This window comes from Pantherophis guttatus, chromosome 1, assembly GCF_059756535.1.
Source record: "Pantherophis guttatus breed Tessera chromosome 1, ASM5975653v1, whole genome shotgun sequence".
NCBI classification, from domain to species: Eukaryota; Metazoa; Chordata; class Lepidosauria; order Squamata; family Colubridae; genus Pantherophis; species Pantherophis guttatus.
The window spans coordinates 255,345,950-255,366,880 of NC_142063.1; the positions used below are offsets into that span (position 1 = coordinate 255,345,950).

Below are 20,931 nucleotides of genomic sequence, written 5' to 3' on the forward strand. Positions count from 1 at the left end.
AACGCTGACACTAGCATTGTCTCATTTTGACTTGTCCAAAATCTGCTGTGGCTCTTGTAATAAATATCTCTGAAAAATCACAGTTACTTTAAATATAAATGTCACAATCAGGAATATTTGCATGAAAATGTGGAAATCATGGATTAGATCTGGTAGAAATGGACAGGCTTACATGCTTTATAGTTCAGCGATACCTCATGTGCACAGAGGCTCCAGGACTGCTGAACTGTAAATGGTAACAAGACAGAAGGAGAAATTGATTAAATAAAAGGATGGTCATAGTAGCTGATTTAACTGAATTACAACTAAATCAAAACTAGTTTTTGTTACGGCAACACCCATGTTTTTGGTCCCATCCTGTTTTTGGAGTATGTCTTTCAGCAGATTAGGCCAAAAGCCAAGGACAGCTGCCTTTAACCTAGATCAAAGGTTCAACTCCTTTGCTTTCATCTGTTGAACCTAATGGAACTGTTTAACTAGTGCTATCATGTTGCATTGATTTCAATGGGGCTGAAGCACGGCTACTAGATCCAACCCCATGCAATCCTTTACAGATAGTCCTTGATTTACAACAGTTCATTTAGTGACCACTCAAAGTTATAACGGCACTGAAAAAAAGTGACTTGACCATTTTTTTCAGTCACAACTTTTGTAGCTTCCCCATAATCATGGATTCAAAATTCAGATGCTTGGCAACTGGTTCACATTTATGACCATTGCTGTGTCCCAAGGTCATGTGATCCCCTGTTGTGACCTTCTGACAAGCAAACTCAATGGGGAAACCAGATTCACTTAACAACGGGGTTACCAACTTATAAACTTCAATGATTCACTTAACAACTGTGGCAAAAAAAGTAATAAAATAGGACAAAACTCACATAACACATATCTCACTTAACAAAAGGAATTTTAGGGTTCCATTATGGTCGTAAGTCGAGAACGGACTGTGTTTTGATTTAAATTCTAATGTTCACGGTTGCAAGATATTAAAGTACTTTGGTTTCCCCATTTTATCCCAAAGCTTTCAATAAGCTTTTTATTGAGCATATGAGGCCAGCTAAGGTACAGAACACACCCAAGATAAACACTGATATGTCTGCACATTTCTCAAAAGGCATCAGCTTTTCCCATTTCAGATTTAAGTGGAAAAAAGAAGGAAGGAGGAAGGTCATAGCTGCACCAGTAACACTGCCAGTTAGACCCATAAGAAGGACAATGTGTGGTATGAACATGGCCATCAGAAGAGTCAATAGGAGGAGGACACTTTTTAAAAGTACAGCAAGCCATGATGATTCATAGTTGACTTTGTCCCTAGGTGATATGTGAGTGTGCAATATTTTTGTGACTGTAAAAAAGGGCAATGGGTAGGACAAGAGTGCCTTGGCCAAGAGACATAAATTCACTGAAATCTGTAAGGAGGAAGGAAGGTTGTCTGTAATAACCTCCTTTGTTTCTTCTCCCCATGTTAGCAATGCCGTTATTGCAAAGATTATCTTGAATACGCAAGCCAAGAAATGGGTCCAATTCAACATAGACCTACACTCTCTAGGATTTTGCATGCTTTCTTCCAGGGTCAGGAGGAAAATTTGTGAAGTGTAGCTAAAAATGATCACACCAACTGAAATCAGAAAACTTTCAAATTCGACCGACAGGTTGAGCCTTGCCCAAGACCAACGGTGCCTTTGGGTCAAACAGTAAGCGATCACTATAAATATGGTGATGAAATGGGCCAGGGAGCAGAGCAGACTGAGTCTGGATACAACTTTCAAGGTTTTGATAAACACGCAGGGCAACAGACCTATAAATGCAATTATGGCCCATGTTTTCTCAGTCATCGGTAACGCCGGAAAGCTATGGGACAGCAAGTTCCCACTAATAACCAAATACAAAATGCATGTCATGATCAACTCCGTTATCTGGGTCACGTTGACCACTCTGCCCCCGAGTTTTGGGAAGAACCTTCTGCAGCAAGCGTTAGCGATGTCTTCATAGGTGCCTCTCACTCTCACAAGCTGCCCATCTTCGTTTTCCTCGTAGAGGCAAGCGATAAGAATTTTGCTGGTGTAGCAGCAGAAGATTGCAGCGAGGATAATAAGAAGCAGCCCACTGTATCCACTGTGGAGCAGAGCATATGGCAAGCCTAGAACAAAAATCCCCTAGAGACAAAACACAGAGAAGGCAAAAAAAAAAAAAAAAGACTGAAGAAAGATGTCGCTTAGAAATTGCCCATCCAAACCTGCAGCTGACAATGGCTACCTTTGGCTAATTGCACAGAACGTCTGCCCTTAGGTTAACCTGCCGCACTAAAGAATGGTTGCCCCCCAAAATGCATATATTCACAACATACAAAGTTAGAAGAAATGTACACACAAGCACATGCGCACAGACCTACAAACACAACTGCCGGCAGGAGCACAGAGAGCCTAGGAAGCTGAATAGAGGTGAACAGCAGAGACAAGCTCTTATTAAATATTAAATGGTGGTTGTGATTACAGTCATAATTCTGAAAGGCTCTGAAGCAGCTATTTAATCATGGTGCATATTAATGTTCAATAGCGGTTCAATAATGATAAAATCAAAGAGCTTTAGCTGTCTTCACATGCTGTATGCAAATAGGGAAATGACACTTTTAGCAGCTATGCTAATAAATAAACATGAGGAGCCTCTCATGAATTTTTTTCTTTTCTAACTTTGCAATACTCTTTTTCAATGCTTCCTTGTATTTCTACATTCCCATGGGTCTATGCTGGTGGGGGGGGACCCTTTTCTTTTGGCTTAGCCCCAGAAACAAGTTACCTTCTCCTCTCTGTGCTGAGCAGAGAAATGATATTTCTCCTAATTATACGTACTTAAGAAAAAAAAATGCTGCTACAGAGATCCTGATTTTAGCTTATATTCTGTTCACTTCCTCATCTTATCCCACAATCCTGTCAGTTTAGCAACACAATAAAAATTCCTAGAATAGACTGCCTACAAAAAGTAAAGATTCCCTTGAGCCAAGACTGAGTCCTGGTGATTATGTCCATTTTGGTTTTTTTGGCAGCAATACAGACTAACATCCCCAGGAATGTATTTTTTTTAAAAAAAAAAAATCAGCCAACCACAATTATGCCAAAATAACCAGAAGGAGGGCAGACTTTCTATCACTTCCACAATGGCTGATAGCATTGTGAGATGTTGGCACGAACTCTTCAGAGTGTGAGGAACATTTAGTCTTCTATTATTTGCTATCACCTTTTCTTTTGAAATAGAGACATGAGGGATTGGTCCTGTGACCCTGTGTGCCCAAGGAGCAACACCTCTGGCTGCATTTTTGCTTGCAAGATTCTATCCAAGAAATGAATACTAAGTCAGCTGTGTTTTTGAGAGTGAGAGTTATTACTTTTTTTAGGTATTGCCTATTCCATAGGCAGACTTTTTATATAGTTATATTACCTACCTATCATAGGGACCATGTAAAGCATTTGTTATATGAACAGAACAGAACAGAACAGAACAACAGAGCTGGAAAGGAACTTGGAGGTCTTCTAATCCAACCTCTTGCTCAGGCAGGAAACCTATACTATTTCAGACAAATGGTTTTCCAATCTCTTCTTAAATACTTCCAGTGTTGGAGAATTCACAACTTCTGGAGGCAAGTTGTTTCACTGGTTAATTTGATGGAGCTACTTGATAATGTACTTGATAAAGCTACTTGATAAAGTTACTTGGAACCATCTATCAAATTCTTTCAGTATTACCAAAATAGCGCTGTCTTTTTCTAGGTTTATATGCCTGCTTCAAAAGATATTCCAAACTGTATCTGGAAAGTGATTTTGTGCACACACACATACCAAGACAGTGACCAACTACGTGAGCTGTGCGAACGATGCAGCTGCGTTAACGATACGGTGGGAGGTGTTTCATTCATAGTCTTTCTGACCTTTGTATTGGCACATCTGTTTCAGTGAGAAGTTGTATCTCAATTGTCCAAATCTCCAGGCCTAGCTAACACAGAAGCAAACACACTCTGGAACCGTAGAATTAAGGTCTATTCAGGCTGGAGGCCTGGCACAAATTGAGTACATGACAGTAGCAGTCTGTTGTAAAGTCAGCGCTGGGAGCTACTACCTCCCAGTGCTTCTTGTAGGCGGGACCATGTCTACAAATTTTAGTAAGGGGTTCTCTACCCAGTTGCTGGGTGGGCATGGCCATGGTGGGCGTGGCCTAGTCGGCCTCCTGTACCACGGTGGTGGTGGGGGGCATTTTTGCCCTCCCCGAGCTCTGGAGGCTTTCCTTGAGCCTCCAGGAGGGCGACAACGGTTTCCGGCCTTCCCGAACAATCTTTTACTGAACTTAACCATCCTAAATGGAGCTGCTCTGGTTGTGGCTCTCTAAAATATTTTTCCCTTTTAACCATATCAAATCCAAGCATTATGGTGGATCTTCATATCAGGATAGGAAGAATGGTTGCCAACCAGCTATTTTGGCAGCATCAATAAACCAGTAAAGTAAAATACTGGGAATCACACCTTAAGCAGTGTCAATGTTTTGGTTCTTTAAAATCCAGCAGGCTTAGTACACAATATTGATATAGCATTAATTCCAGATACAGAACTAACATGAGATGCATGCAAAAGATATTTTCTTGCCATATTTTCTATCTTCTACCCTATTTTTTCTTACCAAACATCTGTTTGATGGTGCTGTACAATTTAATAGCCTTTTTGGCGCTTGCATTGACATATATTGTTTTCTGCTGTCATGTAAGTATATCTCTACCAAGTTGTTTACATGCATTTAATGAAGTAGGACCTAGTTCAGAAATTTATTAACATTTCTCATCAATGAACTAGTTAGCAAAATACTGGGAACAAACATTCTAAGTAACAATGCATTTACCACTGCTTTTACAAACACAGAAAGTGCAAAATTAACCCACATTAACCTCCCAGTTTTATGGAGCCATTACAGTGATGCAATATGTTTGGGCAATCCAAACTTGTTGTGGCTACATGCTTAAACAAGTAATTGGAACAGAAATGCATTAAAATAAGAAGGCCTTTATAAGTCATTTTAAGTGGAAAAAGTTAGTACAAAATATTCTAAGGATTATAAATGTCTCCTTAGATAGATTATTGTATATTTTTAGAAATTTTATTATCTTTGTGTTTGCATATAGATATAAAGCTGGAGTCTCATTTGAAGCATTACAACTGCCCAGGTTTAAAAGGGAATCATCTTTTAGGAATCCAAGATCCTAGCACTCAATTTTGGCCCCAAATCATATTATTCCATTATTAAGAAATCTTAGCTTTAAAATAGTAAGGTGTAGTTGCTGCTTGATTGTACAGGATTTCTATTTACAGTAGATATTTGTATTAGAAATTTGACATTGGAAGTTAATGATCCCCCCTTCTTTGTTTATTTTAATGGTGAGAAAGGCTTCTTTACATTTCTATGGTCTTCCATAGAAACTTATGGTTTTATAGTGCCTAAGAACATTCTGTTAATTTTCTACTTGTTTCCTCCCTCCACAGCATCATGCATTTTCCTGGCATATTTTCTAAGAAAACACAATATCACTGTCAAATGTTGTTTTATCTATGGGGGTGGGTGTGTGGGAAGGTACCTTAGGGAGCAATTGCAATCTGATTGCTTTGAACTCTGGCACCTGTGCATGTTAATTCAATGCCTGCTGAATCTAAATGTAAAAAACCTCTTCTATTTTACAACTGAAATACAGAGGAATGCTTCCTTCAGTTGAATCTGAAGGACAGAAGGTAGAGCTAAAACTTTAGCTGTGCTTAAGGACAAGCCAAAATATTATTGTTTTGTCAAGTGATGATGGTTTGGGTCCAGGCTTACCTGCCATTATTTTCCATATTAAGGTGGGGGTGGGGGCAGGAATCTGCTGGCAAACCTTCTCTGTTGCAGTTCCTTTATTTGGGAATTCCTAGACTCCAGAGATTCAAGCAGCCCTTCATTATTGGCATTTCAGAAAGTTGTTAAAGCAACACTATTACTCGGTGTTTTGAACCAGGACTGATTGCTTCTGGTGGCCACCTAGAGACTTCTATTCTATTCTTGTTTTGATTCTCTATCTTCTGTCTTTCGTACACCATCCAGCTGCTGCAGATTGGGATGGGTTCCAAAACTGTGAACTGACTTGAGCTGGGAAAATTAGCATCTTGTTAAACATTCCAAAAATGGGATCCAGTTTAAATACCTGGAGGAAAGGATGCTATAAACTAGAAAAGACAAAGGACAAGGGGGCAATACATAGAAGGAGGAGAGAGAGAGAGAATAAAATAAAGAATATGGTATCAAGATGTTATCCTATCACATTTCTGCCTCCAACGTAACACCTGATATTTTCCTTAAGGATGGTTTTTCTCAAACACTTGAAATCCATTCAGGAATTTAGATGAATGCTTCCGAGTAGGTAAAAATTGGAGTTGTTCAGTGAAGTTCTAAATAGGAGGAAGAGGAGGAGCAGAAAAAAAAGAAGGTAATGTATTGAAATTGGCTATGATGTGAACACTTATTTTCAAATAGTCCAGAACCATAGCAACCCCAGAATCATATGCGGTTCCATATTGTGTGAAGAGCTGTATTCAATAACTCTCAAATACAGCCTCCTTTTCATAAGGTAGCTGAGTGCATCCAGGGTTCAAGAGATAGTGGACCAAAACTAGTATGTGCAGACTGTTCTCTTTCCAGCTTGATCCATGAACATATTGGATGTCAGTTGAATGTCTAAACAAGGCCAGTCCTGTCAGCGGTTTGGTACTTTAAAATTCAGCAGGCTTAGTGTACATTATTGATGCAGCATGAATTCCACATACAGAACTATTGACATGATAAACATACAAAAGACATCTTCTGCCATCTTAATAATCAATGTTTGATGGTGATGCACAATTAATGTTGTGGTCCGATAATTGACATATTTTTCATATTGTCATGTAAATATATCAAATTGTTTACGTGTATTTAATGATGTAAGACCTAGTCAGGATGTTTAGGTATATTTTTCTTAATATGCACATTTTGTATACACTTTCCTATCCTATCCCTGGAAATAGGAAAAAGACATTGCAAGGAACATTTGGGAAAGAAAAATGGGGTTTAAAATTTGACCCTGTACTAACTGTCAACATCTAACTATTCATGTTTATAATGCACATATTCAGATTTTTTTTTAAAAACCAAAACAATGAAGATTTCTTGCACGTGTTTCTCCTGACAGATATCAGTTGTAGCATATCTATCTATCTATCTATCAAATCCACATACATGCTAATTTTATCTTCAGTAAAGGATATAAACAGGATTCTGGTTAAAACTGACAGCATGATGCTGCTTTAAGGCCTATTAATTTGAGCAAATGCATGACAAGGTTCACCCTTTCTGCCCAGCCTCATATGATTTACTTAGTTTTAGTTTAGGGCATTGGGTGAACCCAGCCGTTACAACTTCTGAACCATGGACTATGGCATCCTGCAATTTAAACCCAGGCAACCATGACTTATTCAACAAGCCACAATTAAGCAACATGACTTAGTATATGACCTGAACCTAGCCAGTGAGCTAAGTAAGGACAGCATTTGCTTATTTTTTCTCCTGAACAATGAAAAGAGCATGAATGAAATAGCCTTAGCAAGATATTTTCCTTCGAGTATCACAAAACAATGGCAAGACACAGTATCCATTCAGATTGTGGGTCCTCTTCAACTGTCCTCATATCAAGATATGTGATTGGAAGAAAGGTTCGTTTCCCTCCCCCCATTTATCTCTAAGGGAAAAGATTCTCTACAGCTCACTAACTCTGAGAAACAGGGTGTGATTTGTCATCGTGGCTCTGTGTAATCGGTGTTTAGGGCATTTGATTTTCTGGAATAGCTCCGTTTGCTCATTTGAGCAAGGAAAGCATCATGCTTTACTTTTCCCCAAGAAAATGCACGCCGTTGCCGCTTTTATGCGCTTAGCAATGCATGATAGATTAAACCATAGATACATGGTGAAAGAAAGGACTGCTGTAAATACCATTTATGTGCAGCTTATGCATATAGATTTCTACCCTAAAGTCATCAGACTTTTCTTGGAACCTCTCCTTGAAAACACCGGGAGTTACTCTTGTTTGACTTAACATTTTTTTAAACTAACATCTTAGCAAAAATGGATTTTCTTGAAGAAAAGAAAAAGTTCCGGCTATGCAAAATTTTAGCCTTAGGCTGTCAATCATCGAGAACTGGTGTTTATGGCTTTTTTATTTGTTTTCCTTAAAGCATGGCTTTAGTTTTTTTCCCCCTCCTCTTCTTTTAAGGCTGTTTATTAAAGCAATTTACTTACACAAAAGATAAAGTGGAAAGAAATGGAAGCTTTAAAAGTTACAGCATCCATCTCAGGTAACAGGATTGCAGATATTTCAGTAGTGTATAGTACAGACTTTCCTCTTACCATCTTAAAAGGATTGCTGGCAGGCCCTACATGACAAGTGAGAACCTTATCATTATGTCTTTCATGGAAAGATGACTTGAAAAAGCATGAAATAGGTAGGGTTTTTTTATTCCCTCACACGAGCATATATAAGAAATGCAACCCACAGACCTGCTGACATAAAAGGCAAGAACCAACAGAAATGAGAGGCTTAGGAAAGGATCTAGTTCATTTTATACTTGCTGAAATATATTAATTTTGACAAAAGTAAAAAGCAGTCAGATCATCGGTTGGTTCAAACATTGCATTTGCACTTTATGCTTTTTACCAACAAAAAAAATTGCATTCGCATAAAAGCTGCTCAGCCAAGTCAAAATAAACCATGAAGCTGAAGATATACCTACTTTAATTTGGTTTAGCCACTGAGCCAATAAAGAAGAATATTTGTAGCTCAGGATTGAAATGAGAGGTCCTTGGTGTCCTTTGAGCTTGGTTGTTTTCTTGCAGATATTTCTTTACTCAAACTAAAGTGGTCATCAGTGGTGACCATCATCAGTGGTGGAACGGTGCTCCCACTGATGATGTTATCTAGCTTGGGTAATGAAACATCTGCAAAAAACCAACTAGTTTGGGTAATGAAACATCTGCAAGAAAACAATCAAGCTCAGAGAGCATCAAGAACATTTTAGCCCCTGAGGTTTGTAAACCAATGTGTATAGCTTAGCATGTTGTGTGAAGCCAGATGTTCATTAAATAACTTATGGTCAAGAAATTAGGGTTAGTGTGTCATTGCACTAATAATGTAATTTGTTGGGTTTAAATGTTACATGTTGTACTAAGGTTTCAATAAACATTTGGCAGTTAGGACAGGAGAAGGATCAGCGTTTTTACAGAATCTAGCAGTCGATACTCTGATCTGGTACAGGAAGAAAGGAAGGAAGGAAGAAAGGGAGGGAGGGAGGAAGGGAGGTTGGCAGCAGTGGGTTTCTACTGGTTCACCCCTGTTCGGGCGAACCGGTAGTGCCAGCAGAGGGAGGCTCCGCCCACCCACCTGGATGTCATCATGGACACTCTGCGCATGCACAGAAGGTTCTGTGCATGCGCAGAAGCTCCGCACACACACAAAGCGAGTGCACATACACGCATGTCCCCTGTTGCAAACCGGTAGCGAAGGTAAGAGGAACCCACTACTGGAGGTTGGGGACCCCTGGCTCAGAGGTTAAAGATGCTGAGCTTGTCAGTTGGAAAGCTGACAGCCCAGGTTTGAGACCCAAGCACTGTATGAGAAGATCTGTTTCTGTCCCAGCTCCGGCCCATCTAGCAGTTTGAAAGTATGCAAATGTAGGCAGATAAATAGGTACCATTTCAATGGGAAGGCAACAGCATTCCATGTGTCTCAGCATATAGTCATGCTGGCCACATGACCATGGAAATGTCCTCAGACAACACTAGGCCCCCTCAGCTAAGAAACGGAGATAAGCACTTCGCCCTAGAGATGAACAGAACTGGGCAGGGGAAACCTATACCTTTAAGGATGCATTGGGGATTTTGCTTCCTGCAATGTTCTTCTTGCAGCCTCTGATTGGATCCAAAGCACTTTTGAGTTAAGCTTTGCTTTTGCTGGTTCTTCCTGCCATCACAAATTTGGTTTTGTTACAGTTAGTTTTTGGAGACTAATCCTGCTGATAGCAGACTCCTGTGCTCCTTTACAGGATTTCTCTCCAACACTGTTGAGTTGGAAAGAATAAAATACAAAGGGGATGAAGGAGCTAATCCTTAAATGTATGTTATGAGTATCATGGAACAATTTACAAGGTGCCTTGTATAGAAGGTGCCAGTGACTTTTAAAAAAATGAAATTTAAACAATTAGGCCTATTTAGCATTCATAGATCCTTCTGCTCGTCGGGTTAGTAAAACTGATCCAAAGGAGCTTTATAACAAACAATAATCAAATCTGATACTGTAGTGAAGGTTTGCTCTTTTTTTCTTATTTTTTCTCACTTAGTAAACTTTGCTTATGATATTTTCAACTGTTTCTCTTTTCTGGATGTGAAATATACAAAATCTGCTAGAAAAATTCCTTCTGTCTTAAATAAAAACTGCACCTTACAGTTGTAATTTAGTGAATTCTATTTGAACAATTTGAGTTCTAACAAATGAGGGATATTATTTTGAGATGACACTTTAAAAAAATACAGGGAATTACACATGTCAATATTATAGACAGACAGATAGACAGACAGATGAGAGAGAAAGAAAATGGTAAAGAGAAGGTAGGATAGCTAATATAATACAAAGGGCACAAGAAAATGGTGGGGAAAGTTTTGTGGCTACCATCCTTGCTTTTCCCAGCAAAATTTGGGAGCAGATATTAATAATAATAATAGTTATAATAAATCAGAAAGGCTGGTCTGCAACAGAAATGTTAGCATGAGTATGAATAAAAGTTCCTGATATAAGGGGGAAAAATCTGTGGGAATCTTGATTCATCTTAACAAAAGGGTTGAGATATTCTAAACTCATAAATAGGAGGAATATTTGAGTCCCCTTAATGTGAATCATCTCCATCTAGTTAAAAATGAGCTGTCTTTGGACAGTTACCCTATGGATTTGAAGCAAAGTCTCAATGCTGGGCAGTTTCCAGTAGGCTTCGGAGAATTCCATTATTTTTAAAGTTGATCTTAAATCAAGTGGTTAATTTGTTTTAATTTATCCCATTGCTCCAGTGTTGACTAATTCTTTAAATAGTTCAACGTTACTTTAAATGTTAAAGTAAGATGCTTTGGGAACAAGTTAGAGCTAAAATCCGGGAGGCAACAATTAACATTAAAGAAATGTTGGGATTTGCAGGTATAAAGGTCGAGACTCAATACAGAATATGACGGGAATGCATTTCTATTCCTTATGCATCCTGAAGTGACTGAGCTTTTCCCATTCTTATTTTCCAAACAACTCAGAGCATAGCACTTTTCTCGTTTGATGATTTTATGCTAGCTATCTTGCATGACTTCAAACAGAACTTGGAACTGCTAGCTCTTAATTGCCATGCAAAAGATTGTTGCCCTTTCCTCAGGGTAGGGCAAAACAACGGTGTCGTTCTCATTTATAACACTCACTTTCCACCCGTAAAGAGCAGCCTGATTGCTTTAATCATTCTTCTAAGGTCTGCAAAGACCTTTTCCCTCCAAGTTCCAATTGATTATTATTTCATATGGGTTTTTCTATTTTTATCACCCCATCTTATCTTGCTTTTAAAGGAAAAAGGCATGATTCCATAAATAAAAACCAAGGAAATGCTGAATTCTATTACAATAAAAGTCAACAGAATTCAAACTAATGTTAACACATACTGTGTGTAGATAAGTGTCCCATATACACACTGTTGGGGTCCTGCAGTGGAATGTAGTTTGGAATCTTACTATAGTCTGGCAAGATTCTGTCTGTAGGTGAACAATAATAAAGAAAGTACTGTACTCAGAAATAACTCAACTGCCTAATTATAGATATACTCTGTGAATTGCTAGATCGGGCTATCTTAGTCCTCTTCCTGCCTATCTGACTTTCCAAGCTCCCTGCTTCCTTGCCCTCTGGGAAGCAGTCCCTCTTTCCTGGGACTCCAGATTATGTTCCATCACAGTTGTACTGCTCTCCTTAAATCATATATTCTTCTTTATACTGCATTGGTCAGACACTCCATCTCAAATAGTACATCCAGTTTGGGCACCATCCTTTCAGAAGGATTCAGGCAAACTGGAAGAACTCCACAAAAGTGGACTAGAACCTAGTTCCTATAAAGAGAGACTGAAGGAGTGGGATATGCATAACCTTGAAGAGACAAGGGAAATTTATGAAAGCACTCTTCAAATATCTAAACAGATGTAAATACAGAAGAAAGCCAACATCTGTTGTTTCCAGAAGGAAGGACACAAATGGCCTTAGAACACAGGGAGAGAGACAATAGGTCTGTGGTAGGGGGAACCCCCTCCCCAGAAATAGGATTTTGATAGTGTTATCTAGATAAATAGTGGTTTCCATTTGTTGGATGTGTTCAAGAAGAATTAGCTATTTAATAGCTATATGGAGATAGCTGTCAAGTTGGAAATGTTTTAATTGGATTCCTACACAGATTAGGAGTTTAAATTTGATGGCCTAAATAGTCCTTTGCAACTATGTTTTGAAGATTCTATGAGGCCTATGCTTATTATTATTTCTCAGTTTAAGTTTTGGACAACACCAACAAAGAAAAATATCTTCAAAGATGCATCTATTAGTTCTGAGTTAGTACTGATTTACTCAAACATGGTTCACAAATCTAAAATAGATTGAAAAATCCTCCCATTAAAAACATTGTGATTAGTGTAGGGTGTATTGTGATTGACACAATTTGGAACTGACTTTTTTCCAGTCAGAAAACAAATTGTTTTCTAAACTCAGTACAAAATTGAGGCCTATTGCCCTTCTAGAGAAATTATTCGTAGCATGATAGAATCTGAAGGCACCCTGTAGTCTTGAATTTCCAATGTCAGATCTTTCCCTGAGTTGTACCTAGTGATGACTGAATGTAGGGCATCTCAAATAGAAACATTGAGAAATACAAACTCAAATAAACTGTACAACAAGAGAATCATGAAATGTTTGGATGAAATAAGAAAAAATAAGAACAGCGGGAGTAACAGAACAAAGATTTCACAATAATATAAGCATATTAGGAATCAGTTGTAAACTTATATGGTTTTTACGGCTCAAGGGGAAGCATCAAGGGGAAAGAAATTCTTCAATCAAGTCATCTGAAAAATCTGTCTTGCTGTTCTGCACAACAAATATAGGACTAACTTATTTCAGACTCCAGATGGGCATTATGAAATCTCTCTAAAATGATTCCCTGAAATGTCTTTTCAATTTTCATCATTCATAATTGTATGTTTGCTTACAAAGGAGTTTTACTGAATCATGAGAAAGATACTTCAAGCAAATGTACATAGAATTCCAGCATATGTTCTTCTGACATTGCTATTTTAACTGATTGGCTATTTACTACTTATTAACACCATTGATTATTATTGGCATACTAGTATTTTATTACCAAAACAATTAAAACACCTCTCATATTTAAAACTGTATTTTAATTAACATCTGCTGCAATGTTGGCATATTGTACTTCCAAAGACATTAGACAAAACAAGGTATCTAATATCTTCTGGCAATGTTTATGTAATTACTTTTAACTGGTTTTTGTTTATCACTATATTCTGACAGATTGAAACTGTATTTCAAGCTATTGATGAAAAGCTTCCTGCATGCATATCAAATCTATATAAAGCAGGTTTTTAAAAATACAATTAGACATTTCTGCAAACAAAATAGTGTCCTCTCCCACCCACCCCCAACCCCGTTCTTTAAACTAAATAGAATCTTTAGATTAGGTGGAAGAGATAGCATTGCGATAAATAAATTATAAACGATCAATTTTCTCCCCCAACTTTAGTAAAATACCAAAGTTAGCCTTTGCCTTTAAGGGCAGAAAAGGGAATGGTGCAAAGAAGTACCAAAATATTTTTATATTTACTTTTTCATTTAAACTCTCTTATAAAAATACCCTATCCAACCATATTTAAGTTCTACCTAATACTTCACTCGGTTGGAGATTGGGAGTATGAAGTCAAGTGGTCCCTGCTTCTTGTTAACAGAACAGTTGCTTTACTTGCTGGATAGCAAAGCATGTATAGAAGCCGATTGGCAAAGCCATTATTTAAGGCTCTTTGGTTAAAAGGCTAAAACCTTTTGTCAAAATGGAGAGTGTCACTTCTGGACTTTTGCCATGGTGAGGCAGATTGAATCATTGACCTCATGGAGGCAGACCATGGTTACCTGCAAAACCTAATGTTTTTCCTCTTTCAGACATCTACAGTTGCTGTGGCAGTATTACAGATACATACTTCTTTAGTTCCTAACACAATTAAATAAGGTAGGCAACTGTGCATATTTATTAAAAGCAGGTATCCCTTTTGATGCAGTTCTTAATTCAGTGCTGCTACAATTGTTGTAGTGAAACCAGTCAAGCCAAAAACAATTGGTTGTACTTCTGTCTGAATCCCATTAATGAAAGCAATCCAAATAATGTGGACCAACATTTGATGCATGTAGCTGTAGTAGAAATCAATAAAATTTTGATTAGAATTTAGCCTCCATCCATCAAGGAGTTTGCAAATCATTAACCTCCTTGGGGTGATTCTAGATATAAGTCATACTTAAGTAGACCCACTGAAATTAAGTCAGTTTTGATTAATTTATGTCAAAGTGATTTCAATAGGTTTTGGCTAAATATGACTATGTTTGCTTCTAGCTCATTATAATTATAGTTGCTTAGGCAGAAATATCACTATATATATATATAAAACATAACTGAGTAAGAAAAGCAAAGATAAGATGATCCTATCTCAAAGTACTTATAAACTAATTTTCAAAATTGGGGAGAAAAACATAAAGGAGTAAAGACTTGGAGGGAAAAAAAGAAACAGGATACATGTAAATCAATATAGTCTATAAAAGCTCTAGAACCACAATTTAATCAGCATTTCCTTCCTTTTTATTTTATTTTATCTATTGTTTTATCCTTTGAATGGAAAATGGGAAATGTTCAAAAGGCAACAAAATGAAAACAGTTTAAGAAAAGGATGAAGAGATGAACATAATTGATTAGCAAGCACCAAGTTACCTGAATAGCATTAGTTACATTCCAACCAGCTTCCCAAGTAGTGATCAGTGTACTTTGAGCATTTTGTGTACGCACTTGGGATTCACAGTTTTGGTCTTGCACCTGTGCACCAAGCTCCAAAGAAAGGTCTACCACTTCGTCTTCTTCATCATGAATCCTATTCAGTCCATCCTGTCTGGCAAAATTCACTTTTTCTTCATCAGTAGAGAGGCAACCATTCCAACTCACCATGTTGAAAAAGACAGATTTTGTGCTCTTAAAGTGATTTGAAAGAGATGAAAACATTTGCTTTGTTTAAGCTATCCTGGTGTACCAGATGGCTGTAGTAATTATACTATTCTTGTTGAAATTAATTTTCCAGTAGTGCTGTCTTATTAGAATTTCTGGAAGATGTACTGAGATAAAGAGGATGCTACTAAATTCTTCATTAGTGGCAGTGCCAAAGGCTGCTCTAACAAGACTGTTTGCAACAATCCTCAGTGTGCTGCTCTCAATCCGGGAGAGTGAGAATCCTGAAAAACCAAGATGTCCAATTGAATTCCCCTCAGTTATGGTCATTGAGTCAAGCAGTCAATTGTCAATCAGTCAGTTACAAGTAGCTGGCAGAAAATACCGCTAGGTATTTATGCAAGGATTCATTGCTAAGAACTATCCCTCCATAATATAATTGTAGTAATGTGTACTTTAAAAAAATGACAGATACTAGAAAAAGGTACTACAAAAAAATATTTGACTGTATCCTAATAAAGCAGGTTCTCACTCACCCTGACTTATTTATTTATTTATTTATTTGTTTATTTATTCATTTGGCTTGGAAAACGACCACTAAATTTCAATCACCTTGCACAAAAACCTGTAAAAATAAATCACTTGTTAAAAGCTAGTTTCAGAAAGTGAAACTTTAGATAGGAATTTTTTTTATCCGAATGTGAAAAATTTCCAGTTTGAATTTGGCTTAAATTTAAAATGGCTCTGAAGTGTGACTTTGCCCTGATAGATAAGGGATGGACCAAATGTATATATTTTTTTATTTATTCTTTTTTAAATTTATTTTTATATGCCGCCCTTCTCCGGAGACTCAGGGTGGCTTACAATGCGTTAAGCAATAGCCTTCATACTTTTGTATATTTTATACAAAGTCAGCTTATTGCCCCCACAAACCGTGTCCTCATTTTACCCACCTTAGAAAGGATGGAAGGCTGAGTCGACCTTGAGCCTGGTGAGAATTGAACTCGCAGTAATTGCAGGCAGCTGGATATTAAATGCTGCCTTAGTAGGAGGCATTAGCCTCCTACGCCACTCAGGCTCCTATATACTTCCAGTTTAAATTATGTTCTAGATTCTCAGGACTGTATAGCTAACACTGATAGGACAATGATTTTATGTAGAAAGTAGAGAGGAAATATGAGGTTCTTTGGTTTTTGTTTTGTGTTGGTTTTTATGTTTGATTCATTTACTAGGTTTGGTAAACTGGTAGTTGTAAGCATAGAAGTTAAGAGAGGAGAAACTTGATTATTGGTTTGGGAAGAACTTAAAATATCCTAGAAGTAAAAAAAAAAATGGACTCCTCAAAATTGCCATTAACAATAGAATTTCATCACTTATGGGCTCAAAATTAAGTTAAGCCACATGCAATGAAGCAATTATGGCTTGTCCATTCTAACTATACATTGTATAGCCCATCCTAAAGTGTTTATGAAGGGCTTTAAAACAACTTTCAATGTATTCACACAATATTTGTATATGACATTAAAAGTATAAAGAAAGAAGAGACAATTTAGTACATACTCAAAAGTAATTTGACAGCCATCAAATGGGCATTATTTGGACTCTGTTATGGTCACAATTCAATTGCTCACGAGAAAATGACGGAGGAATTTTTTTTACATTGGCCAGGATATGTTGAGGAAAACTCTTCTTAAAAGAAACTGGGCAACATTTTTCTTATTTAGACAACTTGCCACATTTTGTTTTCAACAGGTAATTCTTACACATCTTCTTTCCCTCAGGACCAGTCCTAGATTTATAAAGAGTAATGTATTTTAAGAAATCTCTGAGGTGGATGAGGAAGGAGAAATATTCAGAGTTGAACTGTTATTTGCCATTCTGAATTGGGGTGATACCAACATAGTCTATATCAACATATACCAGACATATTTTTAAATGGGGGTCCTTGGTGCTCTCTGAGGTTGTTTGTTTGTTTGTTTGATTGATTGATTGATTCAATTTATATGCCGCCCTTCTCCGGAAACTCAGGGCGGCTTACAATGTGTTAAACAATAGCCTTCATACTTTTGTATATACAGTACCTGCTTAGTAGGGCTTTCGGGCCTCCCTATGCGGTGTTCTTTTTTATACAAAATCAGCTTATTGCCCCCACAATCCGGGTCCTCATTTTACCTACCTCGAAAGGATGGAAGGCTGAGTCAACCTTGAGCCTTACAGTAATTGCAGGCAGCTGGTGCTACTTAACAGCACTTTAGCCTGCTGCGCCACCAAGGCTGTTTTCTTGCAGACATTTGACTATCCAAACTAGGTAACATTTTCAGTATTGGTAAGAGTGGGGTTTGCTTTCATTTTATATTCTACTGGCTTGCCCTGTCGGTGTTGGTGATTTTTTTTTTTTAAAGCATTTTGCTGTTTCAACTGTTTATTCAAAAAACAGCACTATAACCCACTGCAAGTTGCTGACAAAGAATGCCATTTTAATATGTAATCAATCAAACATAAAAAGAACAACTGTGAAACTTTTGCTTCTGTGACAGTTTAGTTTTTCAGCCTAGTGGTCTTAAATCATTTTAAATCTATATCTCAATTCAATTTTTTAAAAAAGCTGCTAATGTCATATCTCTCCTGATTATACCCATCACATAGTAAGGGATTCAGCCAAGTGTTTTTCTTCCTGCCATATAAAACAACTGTATAATCCTTTATTAAGAATAAAAAAGAAAAAAACAGTGTGTTGCTAGAGGGTTTTTTTTTCTGCTAACAGAAGAAAGCTAGGAGACATTTAACCTCAATTAGATTTACTTGTCATAGCATTCATGAGTAGGAAATACATAGCAATTAGGAGGAGGTGGAGACATCCTGGCAGCTACAAACTTTGCTGTTTTTCTCTCCATGCCATCGGAAGAAAAAAAAAATCCCTTCTGGTTAATCTCAAGGCCTCCTAATGCTTTTAGCGGGTCATTGTTTAAGTTTAGGACTTTTAAAATGTTTTCATGTTTCATAAATTTTGTATTGCTCTTTTATTGTTCTTATTGGACGCTAATCTCACATGAGCAAATACTCAAAGAATAGCAAAATAGAATAATAGAATAACAAAGTTGGCAGGGACCTTGGGGGCCTTCAAGCAGGAAACCCTATACCATTTCAGGCAAATGATTATCCAATCTCTTCTTAAAAACTCTAGTGTTGGAGCACCCACAGTTTCTGGAGGCAAGTCATTCCACTGTCAGGAAATTTCTCCTTACTTCTAAGTTGCTTCTCTATTGCTTCCATCTATCGCTTCTTGTCCTGCCTTCTGGTCCTTTAGAGAATAGATTGACCCCCTCTTCTTTCTGGCAACCCCTTAGATATTGGAACACTGCTATCATGATCACCCCTAGTCCCTCTTTTCATTAAACTAGACATACCCAATTCCTGCAAATGTTCTTCATATGTTTTAGCCTCCAGCCCCCTATTCATCTTCATTGCTCTTCTCTGTACTCTTTCTAGAGTCTCAACATCTTTTTTTATATTGGGAGTAATCAGTAGTGTCTCAAAGAATGGTCCAGATGGTTTAGGATTTTCTAGATGCTAGAAAAAAAGAGTTTAAAAGATTGATTCTGTGTAAGCTACAAAAACATTCCATGGGTATTACCAGAGGTTAAAGTTTCAAGCTTCAAACTGATAAACCCAAGCAAGCAAGCACCGTTGAGATGTTCTGATCTCTGAATGCAAAACTTTATTGAGTACATCATATCGGCACAAATTGAAAGCAAAAGCAACTCTAACTAATTCCCGTGATTTTCACATAATTAAAAGAATAGAATCTCCTTCCCCCTATTAGTGTAAGTCACATTGTCCAATTAGATGGCCAGGTATTGTTATGGAAACTATCTAGGTCTTCGTTGCACATCTGGTTAGATGATCTTGGTTCTCACAGGATGATTTCCTCCAGAAGTTGCGAATGCTCCAACACAACATATCTTAAGAAGATATTGGATAACCATTTGTCTGAAGTGGTGTAGGGTTTCCTGCCTAAGCAGGGGGTTGGACTAGAAGACCTCCAAGGTCCCTTCCAACTCTGTTATTCTATTCTATTTCTTGTTGCTGTCTGGAACTGGCATTCTAAAGGTGGCTCTCCCTCTCCCCTATTATTGTGGCAAGCTGAAAAATGGCAATGGCTGTGACAGCAAAATGATGCTTTGAAGTTGATGTAAGGTCCTTTTGGGCAAATCAAGGGGGATAATAGCTGGAAATGTGTGTTGCACAAAACATGCTAAGCCCAAACATAGTTTATTTAGTTTTGATTTTGTGTGCTATATGAACTCTGCTAACCAAGGGGGTATAGTATTCAGTAAACCTTAGCTAAGCAAAGCAAAAACTTGTATAAACAAGCTCCATGAGATGTATTTTTAAAGAGTTCTAGAATTAGCCTGAGAGGCAGTTTGGTATAGGATAAGGCAACAAGCTAGAAACCAGGAGATTGCAAATTTTAATTCTGTCAAAACCATCTGGATGATCTTGGGCCGGTTCCACTTTCTCAGCCTTAGGAAGGAAGCAATGGCAAACAATTTCAGAGCCATGGTGGCAAAGTGTTAGAATGCAGTATTGCAGGCTGACTCTGCTGACTGCCAGCAGTTCAATCCTGATTAGCTCAAGGTTGACTCCGTCTTCCATCCTTCCAAGGTTAGTAAAATGAGGACCCAGATTGTTGGGAGCAATATGCTGACTCTGTAAACTGCTTAGACAGGGCTGTAAAGCACTATGAAACAGTCTATAAATCTAAGTGCTATTGCTATTTCTGAAATCTTGCCTAGAAAACTATAGCGGCTAATTCAGGTAGTTCCTAGGAGTCCATATTTAAGTCAATAGGCACAAAATAGGGCAAATAATAATTTTTAAAAGCTTGTGTTATGTCTAGCATACCCAGACCAGTTTACTTAGGAGACCATTAAAATTCCATCTTTCTGTTTTAAGTCTTCAGAGAGAAATAAAATTCTAAGGACAAGAGAGCGGCTTAACTTTAAAAACAGGTTAATAAATCATAATATGGTTTACAGCAGGGATGTCAAACTTGATTTACATTGAGGGCTGCATCAGGGATGCGTTTGACCTTGTGGGGCTGAGGGGGGCTGTGGCCGGTGTGGGTGTGGCCAGCTTGACATCACTGCATTGGCTTTCTGCAGCCCTCTGCCAGCGAAAACGGAGCCTGGGCGAGATCTGTTTTTGCTGGCAGAGGCATTGTGGGCCGGTCCCTTGCTGTTTCCATAGCAGCCCTGTGGACCAGATCTAAGCACCCCGTGGGCCGCAGCCGGCCCGCGGGCCTTGAGTTTGACATCCCTGCTTTACAGCATGGTGTGAAAACAAGGTTATAGATTAGGTGACAATCAAAATATTGCAGCACAGATGTGAACGTCCATTTGATGCTGATGCAGCATCCGCATGGTCAAGTGATCAAAATTTGGGTGCTTGGTAACTGGTACGTATTTACAACAGTTGCAGGGTCCCGGGGTCATGTGAATGCCATTTGTGACCTTCCCAGCTAGCTTTCGGCAAACAAAGTCAATAGGGTAAACCAGATTTGCTT

General features: G+C 38.0%; 1 protein-coding gene across 1 annotated transcript; it reads right to left on the minus strand.

The window, feature by feature from the left end:
• Positions 1 to 1,010: 1,010 nt before the first annotated feature.
• Positions 1,011 to 15,422, minus strand: LOC117666414 (vesicular inhibitory amino acid transporter-like). The gene is made up of 2 exons (XM_034419067.2): positions 15,138 to 15,422; positions 1,011 to 2,156 (listed from the first exon to the last, which is right to left on the minus strand). The coding sequence occupies exons 1-2, from the start codon at positions 15,420 to 15,422 to the stop codon at positions 1,011 to 1,013; spliced, it is 1,431 nt and encodes a 476-aa protein (XP_034274958.2).
• Between the last annotated feature and the right edge of the window lie 5,509 nt (positions 15,423 to 20,931).